We start from the raw sequence: 13,500 nt of genomic DNA, 5'->3' as shown, positions 1-13,500 counted from the left end.
TTTCTCTGTACTACGTATAGGAGAAAGCAAAAAAAAAAAGGGGGGGGGCTCCTAAAATGTGAGAAGACATGCAATACATCGCTCTGTCAAAATGTTATTACATTTTTGTCTTAATCAAAAGTATATAAGTTTTATTAAAAATTATTCTATTAAAAATATAATAATTACCATTTTTACAATCATTTGCATATGCTCCAAGTAGTTATCACATTGGTCGGAATTTGGGAAATTATATAAATGTGTATGAAATGCTTATGTATATGATATATGCATATATGACTTAATCGGTAATTATACGATGAATGTAAATATGTTTTTTTTAATCTGGTCGTCCATGTTTATTTAAAATTATAAATTATATGTAAAAAGACACTGAGAAATAATTCATTTCTTTTTTAGATAGAAAACGTAAGAGAAATGCTATTATTTAAACAAACGTGTACATAATTAATTACAAATTAAATTATTCCTCATCATTCTCCTCCTTAATAATTGTACACTGTTTATACTAGAGATAGTTTTTGAACTTCATTGGCTATAGATGTAATTATTTTATAATTTTTTGCATATCAGACCATAATTAGATAATAACTGAGTTTGATTTTTAAAAAATTCTATTATTAATGAAATAATAAAAATTTGGAATATATATGTGGGACTCTTTAACAACTTCCAACAAAGAAAACTGATTTAGGAAAAATATTTTTGTTGCTAAAAGAGCTTTCAAACGATCGATTTGTTTCGTAACATATCATTGGGATGAAGAACCATGCTCTCTATCTGACGTCATCAGTGCATTCGCTCTTTGTGAATCTAACCTTACTACTCTCAAGAAACCTTGTTTTTCACCATACAACCTACAACCTGTAGATTTTTCTTTAATTAAAATAAACGCTTTGAGCTAGATGCATAAAATTTGGTTTATTGATTTGCGTGCAAATATGTCGAATTCTATCAAATTTTGAATAAAATCCATTTTGAGAAAATGTCTGGCTATTCGAATATAAGTCAATTCAATAAGTACGAGACATAAAGAGATAGACAAATAAAATTTAGTACATAGGTTTAGTATCTAAAATATAGATTCCTATCACATTTTAAATGGGACTTGTCAAACATCTGGCCCTTTATCTATCTGTACTTTCTCATACATATAAACGTAATGACAAATCAATGCAATTTGGTATGTTATCTTGTAGCGGCAATTACTGTTCCGCATCGAATTTTGGTATTTAATCGATCAATAAAAAAGGGTTCCAGGATATATATTCTCACAATAGATTCTGTAAAGATGCCAGATTAACGCCAGAAATATGAATTTCATAATCATTATTCACCAATGTGACGCATAAAGTATTTTCGGCTCTATCCTAGATCCTCAGTTTTATATGGGGAGGAGATGGTTAAAAATCTTATTGGAGAGCACGTGCAGAAACTGGTTTATTAAAATTTTGCTGTTTGGGCTACTAATAAAGACTTCAAAAATCGCCTGAAATAATCGATTGAAATAAGATTTTAAAAGATGTGCTGTAATAATAAGCAAAGATAAAAAATATTGATAAAATAATAATAAGATTTAAATTTTTATTTATTAATATGATATTTCAGAACAATAAAAAGAGTATCAATATTTTGTATATACAAATTGATTGTGACTTCTGTTGTAGAAATAGTGAATAGAGAGAAACTTTTGAACATTTGTAGAAAAAGCATTTAAATTTCTAATAATCTATATATAAATTATTTCATGTCATTTTTTTAATGAAATCTTCAGAATTGAAATATACAGGATGTCCACTCTTATCGTACCCTAATAGTTAATTTCTGAAACGCTATAGATATATAGTTTCTGATGGGGAAAAAAATGCTTTAAATGAGGAAAAGGTATTATATTTTACGTTATTTAAATCAATAAATATAAAAAAAAATTGCAAAATTTAACTTTTTATATGGATTTTTATATTATCTAAATATTTAACTTTTTATATTATCTCATTTATAGTAAGAAAATTGTTAATATTCTAAAACATACGATAGAAATAAGTCCCATTGCTTTATGATTAAAATTTCCCAAATTATAGTTTTTTGTTTCTCAAAATAAATTTGTATATGTAGGTATATACAAATTTATTTTAAGGAACTATTTGATAAAGGAACATAACAATTAATAATTTCAGTTTACAAATGATCCTTGGAATCTCACCTGGGGCCCTGTGATTATGTATCAAATTCACTTAAAATAGGGATTTTCAATTTTTTATATGTCACAAAAGGATGGATTTTTTTTAATGGTATTGTATCAAGGAAATTTTTAATATGACTGACATGATCGAGGGACTTTATGGAAGTTGGATTTTGTATGTATATATATATATAATATATATATATATATATATATATATATATATATATATATATATATATATATATATATATATATATATATATAATATGCTTAAAAAATCTTATGCCTATCAATTTTTCTTTACCATATATATGATAAAGAATGTCTAAATGCGGTTTGTAAACCAATGAATATCATCCAAACAAATATTTCTTATGATTGATTGGACCAGAAAATCTATAAAAAGTTAAAATTTATGAATTTTTTCAGTAATAAATTTATTGACTTACACAAAATATAATTCTTCATATCATTTAAAACATTTTTCCAATTAGAATTGATGTCTGTGTCTAATGGTTTCAAAATTAGCCATTGGACTATGATAAGAATAGATATCCTATATATCTAAAAAAATTTAAAAAATATTTAAGCAGATTTTGAAGCCTGTCTGTTTCCTATGTAATTGTTTTATAATAAAGTTTTTCTTTTTAGCTTTAAATCGAAGTGATGATAACTGTAGTGGAGCTGAAGTCATTAAAGCACTGAGATCTCACAGATGGATTATTTCTCATGAAGAACATGTAAGAATGAGTAATCTTACTATGTTGTCATTTTTAAAAAAATTCCTATTCTATTTATAGCCTTTATCCATAAAAGAAATTTGAAAATTTATAAAATTTCAGATTATTATTAATTATGTAAAATCTGTTCTTTCAATAAAGAAGAAATAATTTGCTGAATCTACATAACTGCTAATTTGATATAAAAAGAAACATCATGAAATTTTATGAATTAATTTAATACTCTGTTTTTATTTAATTCTATTTTTATGGAATGAAGTTTGAATGTGAAATTTTTAATAAAGAACTCAAATAGCATTCTTATAAGTTGAGTTAAACTTTTAACTTACAATATTTGCATTATTTAAAAATAGCAGGGGGTGGGGGTGGAGAGAGAAGAGGAAAACTTCTTATTTCATTGAATAAGTAAAATAAATCCTTTCTATTTTCATTTACTCATTCCTTCTCTCTTTTTGCAAGTCATTAATTATTGCAAAGCCTTTGTTTCCCTTTTTTTAAGCATAAATTCTTGAAATCACACTGCTTAATTTGATCCAATAAAATTAATGACATGGTAAAAGCTGGTTAAAATCTACTTTAATATATCCTTTTATATAATCAAGAATGTCCACAATATCGAAACACCACGTCGAAAAGATGTCCACACCAAAAGATAAACAATACAATGCATAGGATTGTTAAAAAAACTACCCCACTCACATATTTGGGTTACCATATTACCAATAAACCCAAAAGTCATATTAAAGTAGTTCTCTCTCTCTATATATATATAAACTAGATGTTTCATTTTATATTTATTTTCAGGATGCCCATGAACTTTTTCATGTTTTAACTACAACTGTAGAAGAAGAACTTGTAGCTTTAAATCCTGTTACATCTCTTTTAGACACTAAAAAGCTAGAGGTGAGAAAGTGATAATTATCATTGTATTGTAATATTCTCTTTTCATTTTTATTTGAGTAATTCTTAGATAACTAAAAACTTTGCAATGTTTAAATAGATTGTTCATGTAGTTGTATTTTTGGAAAATTTTGATATTGTTTCTTGTATTTTTAGGGTTAAAAAAGCTGAATATTACTTAATGATTAATATTTTGCCTTCCTTTTTTATAATTTTTTTTAATTCTATAATTTTAGGGGGGGGGGGTTCTGTGAATTTATATTTTAGCATAAAATGTATAAAGAAATTGATTAATTTAAACATTGTGCCCTTTTTTTTTATGAAGTTAAAAAGCAGAACCCTAATGTTTTCAACTGTTAGGTGATATTGTTTCTACAAGAAGAAATAATTTACATATTTTCCTCTTGAAATTCATTTTATATACGAAGTTATAAATTTTTGATATAATTTCTAAAAATTATACATTCTAAATTTGATTTATGTCTTTTAAAGATAGCAAGTACTCACTGTAATTTTCAAAAGCTAAACTGTATAGGGAATGAAAACAATTAAATAAATTTGTAAGCATATATTAAATGTAGTCTGCTAAATAAATAGTGATGTAAAAAGGAAAATATGATTTTTATTATATTTGAATGTAAATTTTCCTTATTTATTGGTATAACTGAATGGTTGTAATCAGTGAGAACTTAATTTGACAGTATATAAAAAACCATGAACCACTGCATAACAGATGAATGACTTTTTACACATATTAAAGTATAGGAAACTAACTGAACATCTGGTTTTCTAAGATTATTGGCCTAATTTAATTTAATCTTTTGCCTAATTTCAGTGGATTTCTCAGCAAGATTTTTATAACTTTCAAATTTTGACAGTCATATAACTCATACTATTTCAGAAGACTTAAATTGGTATTTCATTGTAGTATAAGTCTCTTTAATTATGTCATTTCATTTAAAAATTTTTGTTTTAAACCAGAAATGATATATTGTTAATTAATCGAATTACAAGCTTGCTGAATTGAAACAGGTTTTTAAAAAGTATAGAGGTATTAAGAAGAATCATTCCACATTGAAGTTTTGAATGTACTATAGATTATATCTCATGACTTACATTATACAACAGAGGACGTTTCAATAAAAATATTTTTCATTAAGTGAAAAAAATTTCAGTATTATACAATAAGTAATTAATAAATATGTAAAGTCATACGAAAATAAAAAAATAATAAAAAAAAACATTTAAAAAGGCACAAACTTTATTGAAAATTTCATATTTATGAAAGTTAAAACATTTTAAAATTAAAATTAGATGTAACTGCCACAGTATTTAAAAATTTTATTATAAACAGGTTTTAAGTAGGAATTCATTCAAGATAGAAAAGTAAACCATATTTTCATATCTTACTTATTTAACAATCGAAAAGAGGGGGAAAAAACATAATGAAACATTAGTAGCAACAGTGAAATGACTTTGTAAAATTTGCTTTAAAAAAATTAATTAAATCCTTTTTTAAAAGTTAACAAAACCCAAACAAAAAATTGCAGACAAACTGATATCGTTGAAAAGATTGATTTATTTTTGAATTTCAAAAGGGTGTAAAAATCATTTTTATGTAATTATATATAATTTTATATAATTTTTTTCCTTATTCAATTGATTGTTGAAGCTATATCATTCATTCATTTGTTTGTTAATTGTTTTAAAATTTATTTAAATAGTTCAAATCTTAATTCCATTTTTGCTTTTTGATAGTATTTTTGTTTTGTTATATCAATAAATTGTAGGAATTTTACTGAAATAAACAATGATGTTAGAAATTAATGACACTTTTATTTCATTTTTTACCTTCATTACAGAATGAGAATTCTGATCTTTCATCTGAACCTCAAAAAACTTTTGTTTCAACTCCAAAGACTTTACCAGTGAGGCTTGCATTTCCAATGCGGGGTTTATTGGTTAATGAGTTAAAGTGCAATTCTTGTAATTTTAAAGTAAGTTTCTTAATAATTCATGATTTTTTACTGATTAAGGTTTCTTTTAATCTCTTGTCATTAGGATTAATTCTAAATTTATTTTTATTTAGCATCCAGCAAGATATGATTCCTTTGATAGCATTACTTTAACTATTCCAACACCAAATAACGTATGTATAATTTTTTAAAATTATTCTTTCAAAAATTGTGGAACTATCATAGCTTTAAAATACTTGAATTAATAAATTGTTTTTAAAAATTATGTAAAAAGTATAGTGTGAATAGTTTGAAGTAAGTTTTTAAAATTTATGTGTTATAATATATGAAATTATTTTAATATTTTTTATATCACTGTATATTTAGTAAAAGTTCATCTACTTTCAAAAGATTGGGAATCTGCTATGACATACTAAAGAAAATTTAAAGTAAGAATGGAATTCTTATATTTCCTTCTGCATTTTGGTGAAGATTAGTTTCTCAAGATTATTGAATAGATTGCTTTTGATTGAGAATAGTTGAAGCAATTCCTGTTCATTTGATAATTGGATTTACAAATTCCTTTTTTTGAAACCTTTGTGATGTATGTAATATGAATTCAGTTGTATTTGCCTTTCCTATAATCTTTACATTTTACTCTATCATATCTCAACTTCTTTTACAGGGAAAACTTACTTTGCATGATTTATTGCTGAAGTTCATATCATGTGAACTCATTCAAGATGTTGTTTGTGAAACTTGTCCAAAGAGTGATCCTCCAGCTGATAATGGAGACCAGACAGTGAAAACGACATTTACACAACAAGTTAGTTTTGGAAAAGTAAGTTCTTTTTAAATTTATAAAATATAAAAAATAATTATATAAAAAAAAAGGGAAGTTTAGAGGGGAGACTATGAGACAGAATTAGTGCAGTAAAAATATATTAATATACATCTTTTAAGATATTTTATCTAATTGTTCTGTTAAATGACTAACTTTGTTCATATTTGTTTTATTAACAATATTTGTGTATGCATTTAATTTTGAGTGGTTAAAATAATTCTGCATTTCAAAATTACTGTAAATAATTTGTAAATAGTTAAAATAAAATGTATTATTACTTGTATTAGTCATTAGCATCATGTTGACATCTCTTACAAAAAGTGATGCTAAATGTTGACAACATCTTATTTAGTAGTACATTTCATTCTTACTGAAAATTATATTAATTTTATGGGACATATTAAATGCAGGCTGAAATAAAATTTAAATGAACCTTATTAAACTTGCCATTTTTAGGATGAAAACACTTTTTATTGTAATTATTGTAAGATGCTGTTATGTTCTGGAGACTCTTTTGCTGGGGAAAATAAGTCACCATGCAAAGAAGAAAGGAGACTGTGAAGACAAAAGGCTGTGAAGCATAAAAATAAGATGTTTTCATGTTGTTTATGTGCTTATTTGTTGTATTCCTTTCACCGAGTATGTGAAATAAATAATCTTGATGCTAAAATTGTAATTAATTCACACAGTTATAAAATACAGTAAATAAAAGACTCCTCTCACAATTCATGTTTTAACTTAAAAAGTAGGAACTACAGTGCTAAAGGCAGAATTGAAAATATCTTGCAAATTAGATATATTATTTTGTAGGAGGGAAAAAAAGAAAAAAAATGTTTAAAACTTTTTTTTCCTCTATTTTTTGCTAATTTTAATTTTAAAATGAAATAATTAATATTTTTTATTTGTCATTTACAGTTGCCAGAATGCTTATGTATTCACATTCAAAGAACAGTTTGGCTAAAGAATGGACTGTCAGTGAAATGCCATGATAAAGTTTCTTTCCCAGAAGTACTTATAATGGATTATTTCGTCCACAGTCATTCACAAAAAGACAAACAGCTTGGTGCAAGCTACTCAAGATTGAGACTTACTGGTGGTAATTCTTCAAAAAGTAGTCAGTAAGTAACTATCCTCATTACCAATTTACTAGAATTCTTGCACTTAAAGAAAGTGTCTTAATTTTCAAAATCTTTTATGACAGAAATGCATTAGGTTTCCAGAAAAATATTATTCATCCTTTTTTTTTTTTTTTTTTTTTTTTTTGCATAATTGCTGAAAAGTAATATATTTTCACTGGCTCTTAATGGGGATCTATAATTGTAAGTGCTTTTCATGGATGTGTTACTGGCTGTTTATTTAAAGAATACTATTCTTTATTTTCTTGACTATTTCTTTATTCTTTAGTGCCAAATGAAATATTTATGATTAAGTTATTTATTAGATTTTTTTCCAAAAGTAGTCACAGATGAAATCATTATGTTAAATAAGCACTCATTGGTGGCATTCAAAGTACAATAACATTTTTCAAATATTTTTTTGTAGTATTGGTGATATGGGTGAGAGAATTATAATACTGCTTCTCTCGATTTTGTCCCTCTATGTTTACTACAAATGGCATAAGGTGATTTTCTAGTATTTCTATATATTTAGGAGAATTTTGTTATCATCTAAAAAGGTCAAATTTACTTGATTGTTGAAACAGAAAGCTACCCATACCGTCACAAATCCAATATATACAGTCAGTGTACGATAATTCCATCAATTGAGGAAGTAGGAGTTGATATTTCATACGTTTTATTTTCACATGTATAAGGACATGGACATTTTCTAAAACTACTACACAAGCGCACAACACATAGATAATAATAATAATAAAAAAAAAAGAGTATATGCTGCTGCTTCGGCATCTAGATTGCATTTAGTGAGAGAAGACTTTTTTTTTTTTTTTTACCAAATGGAATTAAAATTCTGACATCAATCCCCCGAATGAAGCTTTCATAAAATTGCCTACTATATTTACAACAAACAATAATTTCACAATAACACAAATTAAACAATTAGTATTGATACAAATACAATTTTACAATTCTGATTATTAATTTTCATTTTTTATCAGAACAAATGTTCAGAGTTTTCACATAATTTTGAGAAAGTTTTGCCATTTTGTTCTCATTTATATCAATTAATAATGGCTCAACAATTCCATTAATTGGTCTGCCAATCAAAAAATGACCAGGTGATAATGCTTCAAAATCATTGAATTCTGGAGATAGCGCAATAAGGAGTCCAGAATCCAGGACGCCTTCAATTTCAGCAAAGTTAAAAATTCTTCAAGGTTTAGTTTTTGATTTCCTAGTATACATTGCTGTAAACTGGTAAGATAATCACATACTGAAACAGTTCCTATGCTGATTTTGAAAATGATGCCAATATTTACATAGCCATCAAGTCCATTGAGTGTTGTTTTTTTCCCCCCCATCACTGAAAAAAAAACAATTCATTTATCACCATATGATATGATTTATATGTCGTTAATATTCCCTTACTAGTGTGAAGCTTTAAAAGTGGTAATCTTCGAGTCATTTTTGTCCGGATCATGTAACTAGATTCTATAATTCAGTATTCTTAGATATTTGCAACCAGCCTTTATAATTTTTTTGACTTGATTCTTCCGTTTTCTGATGTGAAAACATTTTTTGTATTGTCTGTCACTGCAAATATCTGTCTCGCTTCCTAAATGAGGTTTTAGCTGATATGAAGTCTTGCAAGCTAATTCATATTAAATTATATTTTTAAAATGATTTAAAAGTTTTGATGTTTTTTTAACAGTCTTACCAAGCAAATTCAAATTTAGAATTTGATTCACTTCTTCATTAGAGATCTGTGAAGCTTTAGGCATCTTGAAACACAGAACAGATGATGACTTTCCTTTTCTGGAAACATATTTATTAGGTTTTGAATGATATCATGATTATTGATGCCATATTTACAGAAAATTATGTTTCTCCATTAATTTTGGTACAAGTTATTTCTGTTTATTGTACGACTTAAAAACTGTCATTAAATATATGGAATAGGATTGATGTTTATTTCAGTATAATAATAACAACTTACCAAATAAATAGGTAGGTTATATCATAACACGTCATATATAGCAAAAAAATATTGGCAAAATACAAGATTTTATAAACTTTTGAGATACAGCGGAATGATAAATAGGATACACATCATGTATCTTAAAATGTATGTGTTCTTTATCTTTATTGATTTGTTTTAATTTGATAATGTAACTATAATTTTATACAATGTCTTGAATTCCTTAAAACAAAATTTCAGATTTTTTTCTTTTATAATTAATAGCATTTTTAATAATTTGCTGAGTTTATTGTAATCTTGAACAGTACAAAATTATTTTTATAATTTTAAATTTAATGCATTTTGATGTCATTTAATTAAAAGGGCTTTTTTTCTGGTTCTTATATGTTCACAATTCTCTTTTAAATAAGAGTAAAGTATTTACCATGTTATATTATTTTTATCATAGAAGTTCTGCAAGTATACACCCTCCTTCAGAAGCAACTGCCAAACTTTCTACTGATTTAAGTGGATCTTTGAAAAATGTTTTCCCATTGAATTTATCCAACAAAGAACTGTAAGTAAATTCAGAATTATTGATATGTTTTTACATTATAATTTGTGGCAAAGGATTTTATATTATTATTAAAATAATATACATCTTATAACAAAAAAAAAGGATATGTATGCCTAATGTGTTTTGGCAATTCCTGTTGAACTTAAATGGAGGGAGGCAAAAAATGTGATCCATTAATTTTAGATATTTTAAACCATTTTTTTAAGTTAACATTGCAAATCTTTTTATATTATGTTGAAGTTTGTTTATATTTATGTATTTCTGTAGATACATTTTTTTAAAAAACATTTTTACATACATTTTTTTTTTTCTCTGTAGGATGAGCTCCTATAAGTATATGTACTTGCTAAAAGCTGTGATTGTACATCTTGGGGGTGTTTCTTCTGGACATTTTATTACCTACAGGCGAGTAGGTGCTAATAAACAAAATGAAAAATGGTTTTATACATCTGATTTAGAAGTAAAAGAAGTGCCATTTTCTGAAGTATCTGCAGCTTGTGCATATATGTTGTTCTATGAAAAAATGCGATAAATTAAAAGGAAGTCACTTTTTCAAACTATAGAGCTTTTTACAGTACTAGATATACTATTTATTCAAGATTCTGGAACAGTCATCGAACAAAAATATTGTTTTTGTAACAAAAAAAGACACCAAATTGTTAAATAATATTTTATTGATGAATTTATTACTTGTTTCATGAATATATTACTTTTTTGAATAATCTGACAAGTGACTTAAAAAGGAGTGACTTTGGAAAAACATTTGTACATAATATTCTGATCTAAATATTTTAGACGGTTGTTTTAAATGTTGTTTGTTTCATGTATTTTGAATTTTGTTCATTTTTGTTTATATCACTCTGTTTGTAAAAATATGTATGTTATCCAAAATAAATATTTCAATATGTTAACATATCACACTTATTACGTAAAAAAAAGGTGAAAATTGACTTTTCTTTTACTAAAGAGCATTCTTATATTAGTTATATATTTTTAAAAAAATTCTGTCATATTGAATTTTTATTCAGTTATATTTATTTTAAGCATTTCTTTCCTGCTGTAAATGTTAAAAAGAAAGAAAAAAGTAATTTTTTTTAATGCTTTGAACAAATGTTAATGAGTATAGTCATTTTTTCTTTTTTACACTTGTTAAATGTACATAAATGTTGTTTATATTAAACAATGAATTTTTAAAAATGTTGTAAGTGATATAAGGAAATAGACAAGATTATATGTTTTCTATTTAATACCAATTTAAAATTTAATTTCTGAAGTGTTTGATTCAATTCATTAAAAAAAAAATTCTTGTATTTTCATCATTGTATTTTATTCTATTTTGTTTTTTGCATCTAAAATTTTTGTCCATAAATTCTTATATCTTAATTGGTTCCTTCCAGTATTTTCGTTGTTATAAATGATTTAACATAGATTCAAAGCTCTATAAATTATGGTATTTTTATTACTAACAAAAAGATAAAATTAAGGGGTATGTTTATTTTTGTAAACATCATATTATCAATTTCAACGCAATTGCAGTACTTTGTTTACCTTTAGGTTTAAAGCATATTTATAGCATTAAATTTAATACGTTATTAAAAGTTATATAGGTCTTTTAATAGTTTAAATCTTTTCTTTATTAATTGATTAGGAAGAATATCTAAATATAATTAAGAAGAGTATATCTAAATTCTTTTCATTAAATGAGATTGTTTCATTGTGTTCATTTACATGTAATTATTAACATAACTGCATTTTTTTATTGCAAATTTTCTCCTCTGTTTATGGGTCTACTTAATATAAAGTTTATCATAAAAAGAATATGATTTTATTTATTACATTCTTGACTATCTTGTTCAAGTGGTAATTTGGAAAGCATTTTATTTGAAATTATTTCATTGTATTCAAAGAAAAACAATTTGTTCATTTGAATAGAATTTTGCAATAAATTCGCAAATCTTAATATATTATTCAAATTTTGAATCTTAATATATTATTCAAAGTGTAGGATGCTAAATGTTATTTTCATAGGCAACAAAAAAGTTCTCTCCTTGTTTACATCAGGAAAGAATCTTAACATAGAAAAGTTTATTTGAAAAAGAGAAAATAATATTTCTTTTATCTGAAAACTTTAACACATTTTCTCTTGATCAGAGATGTATGCTAATCATTGCAAGTTCTTAAAAAAAATATTTGTTCCATATTTTCTGTAATAAAATTATAAATTTATTTAATTATCTGCAACTTATACAGTGTTTATACATGAATTTAACTTTCTGTATTCTTTTGCAATGTAAAATAATAATAATATGCATGTCCAACTCATTATTTAACTGTAAATGTACCTTCTTCATATGGATTTCAAAATTATTTTGTTGTGGTTATTTATTAAAGGATTTTTGAATTTTTTATCTGATTGAAGTTTTTGCAAAATGTTTTCTATTTATAAAAATTTGTAATTAAATTTCTACTCTTTCCTCCTTGTATATAGTCAATTAAGTTGCAATATATATAATTATTAATTTTATTCTAATATAAAATATTAATTTTCTGTGATACAAATTTATTATTCAGAGAACATATTGCAGGTAAAAACAGTTCTTTGATGTAGTTATAGAAACTGTTTAATGACATTTCTTATATGATAATGTATGTGCAATGCAATCCTGTACTTCCTTTTCATCTCTTGTATTTATTTTTTGTATATAATAAATGACTAAGAATGTATGGCCGGTTTTAATTTTTTTAAATTATGCCTATTGCTATGGAAAAATTTACTTGAAATTAATTTTAATCCTTATACAATACACATTTTTCTAAGACTAGGTAACATTGAACAACATGCCTTTTACTCTTTAAAGTTATATAGGTCTAATTATCTTGAAATTTTATTAACCTCTGAATGGTTTGTGATGAAACACATAATCTTTTTAAAAAAATACAGAAATTTATATCTAGTAAAAAATGTATACAGAATCATTGTTCAAAAAATGTAATTATGACTTTATATTAATCTAAATTGAGTTAATTGGAACTCCTAATTCTAATTTCCTCTGTAAATATATCAAAATATGTATGCAAAATTAATAAACTTTATATGATAAGTACTATTTACAAATCTAATTTTCATATCTCCAACAAAGATTTAATAACCAAATAATAATGTTTAGACATAAGTAAAATTGACTTCTTGGAAGATAACTTTCATTCAAATATTGCAAATATTG

The 13,500-nt window shown here is 24.9% G+C and overlaps 1 protein-coding gene across 1 annotated transcript in view; it reads left to right on the top strand.

Moving 5' to 3' along the window:
- The window catches only part of LOC129969331 (ubiquitin carboxyl-terminal hydrolase 30 homolog), a 41,148-nt gene extending 28,148 nt beyond the window's left edge, over positions 1 to 13,000 (top strand). The window contains exons 3-10 of the mRNA XM_056083859.1: positions 2,837 to 2,925; positions 3,730 to 3,828; positions 5,688 to 5,822; positions 5,915 to 5,974; positions 6,466 to 6,621; positions 7,540 to 7,742; positions 10,169 to 10,276; positions 10,595 to 13,000. Coding sequence (XP_055939834.1) covers positions 2,837 to 2,925; positions 3,730 to 3,828; positions 5,688 to 5,822; positions 5,915 to 5,974; positions 6,466 to 6,621; positions 7,540 to 7,742; positions 10,169 to 10,276; positions 10,595 to 10,808 — 1,064 coding nt within the window. The 3' untranslated portion in view covers positions 10,809 to 13,000. The remainder of the gene's footprint in view (positions 1 to 2,836; positions 2,926 to 3,729; positions 3,829 to 5,687; positions 5,823 to 5,914; positions 5,975 to 6,465; positions 6,622 to 7,539; positions 7,743 to 10,168; positions 10,277 to 10,594) is intronic.
- Positions 13,001 to 13,500: the final 500 nt, after the last annotated feature.

The sequence above is a fragment of the Argiope bruennichi genome, chromosome 5, assembly GCF_947563725.1.
Source record: "Argiope bruennichi chromosome 5, qqArgBrue1.1, whole genome shotgun sequence".
Classification (NCBI taxonomy): Eukaryota; Metazoa; Arthropoda; class Arachnida; order Araneae; family Araneidae; genus Argiope; species Argiope bruennichi.
This window is presented reverse-complemented; position numbering and strand designations above follow the sequence as displayed.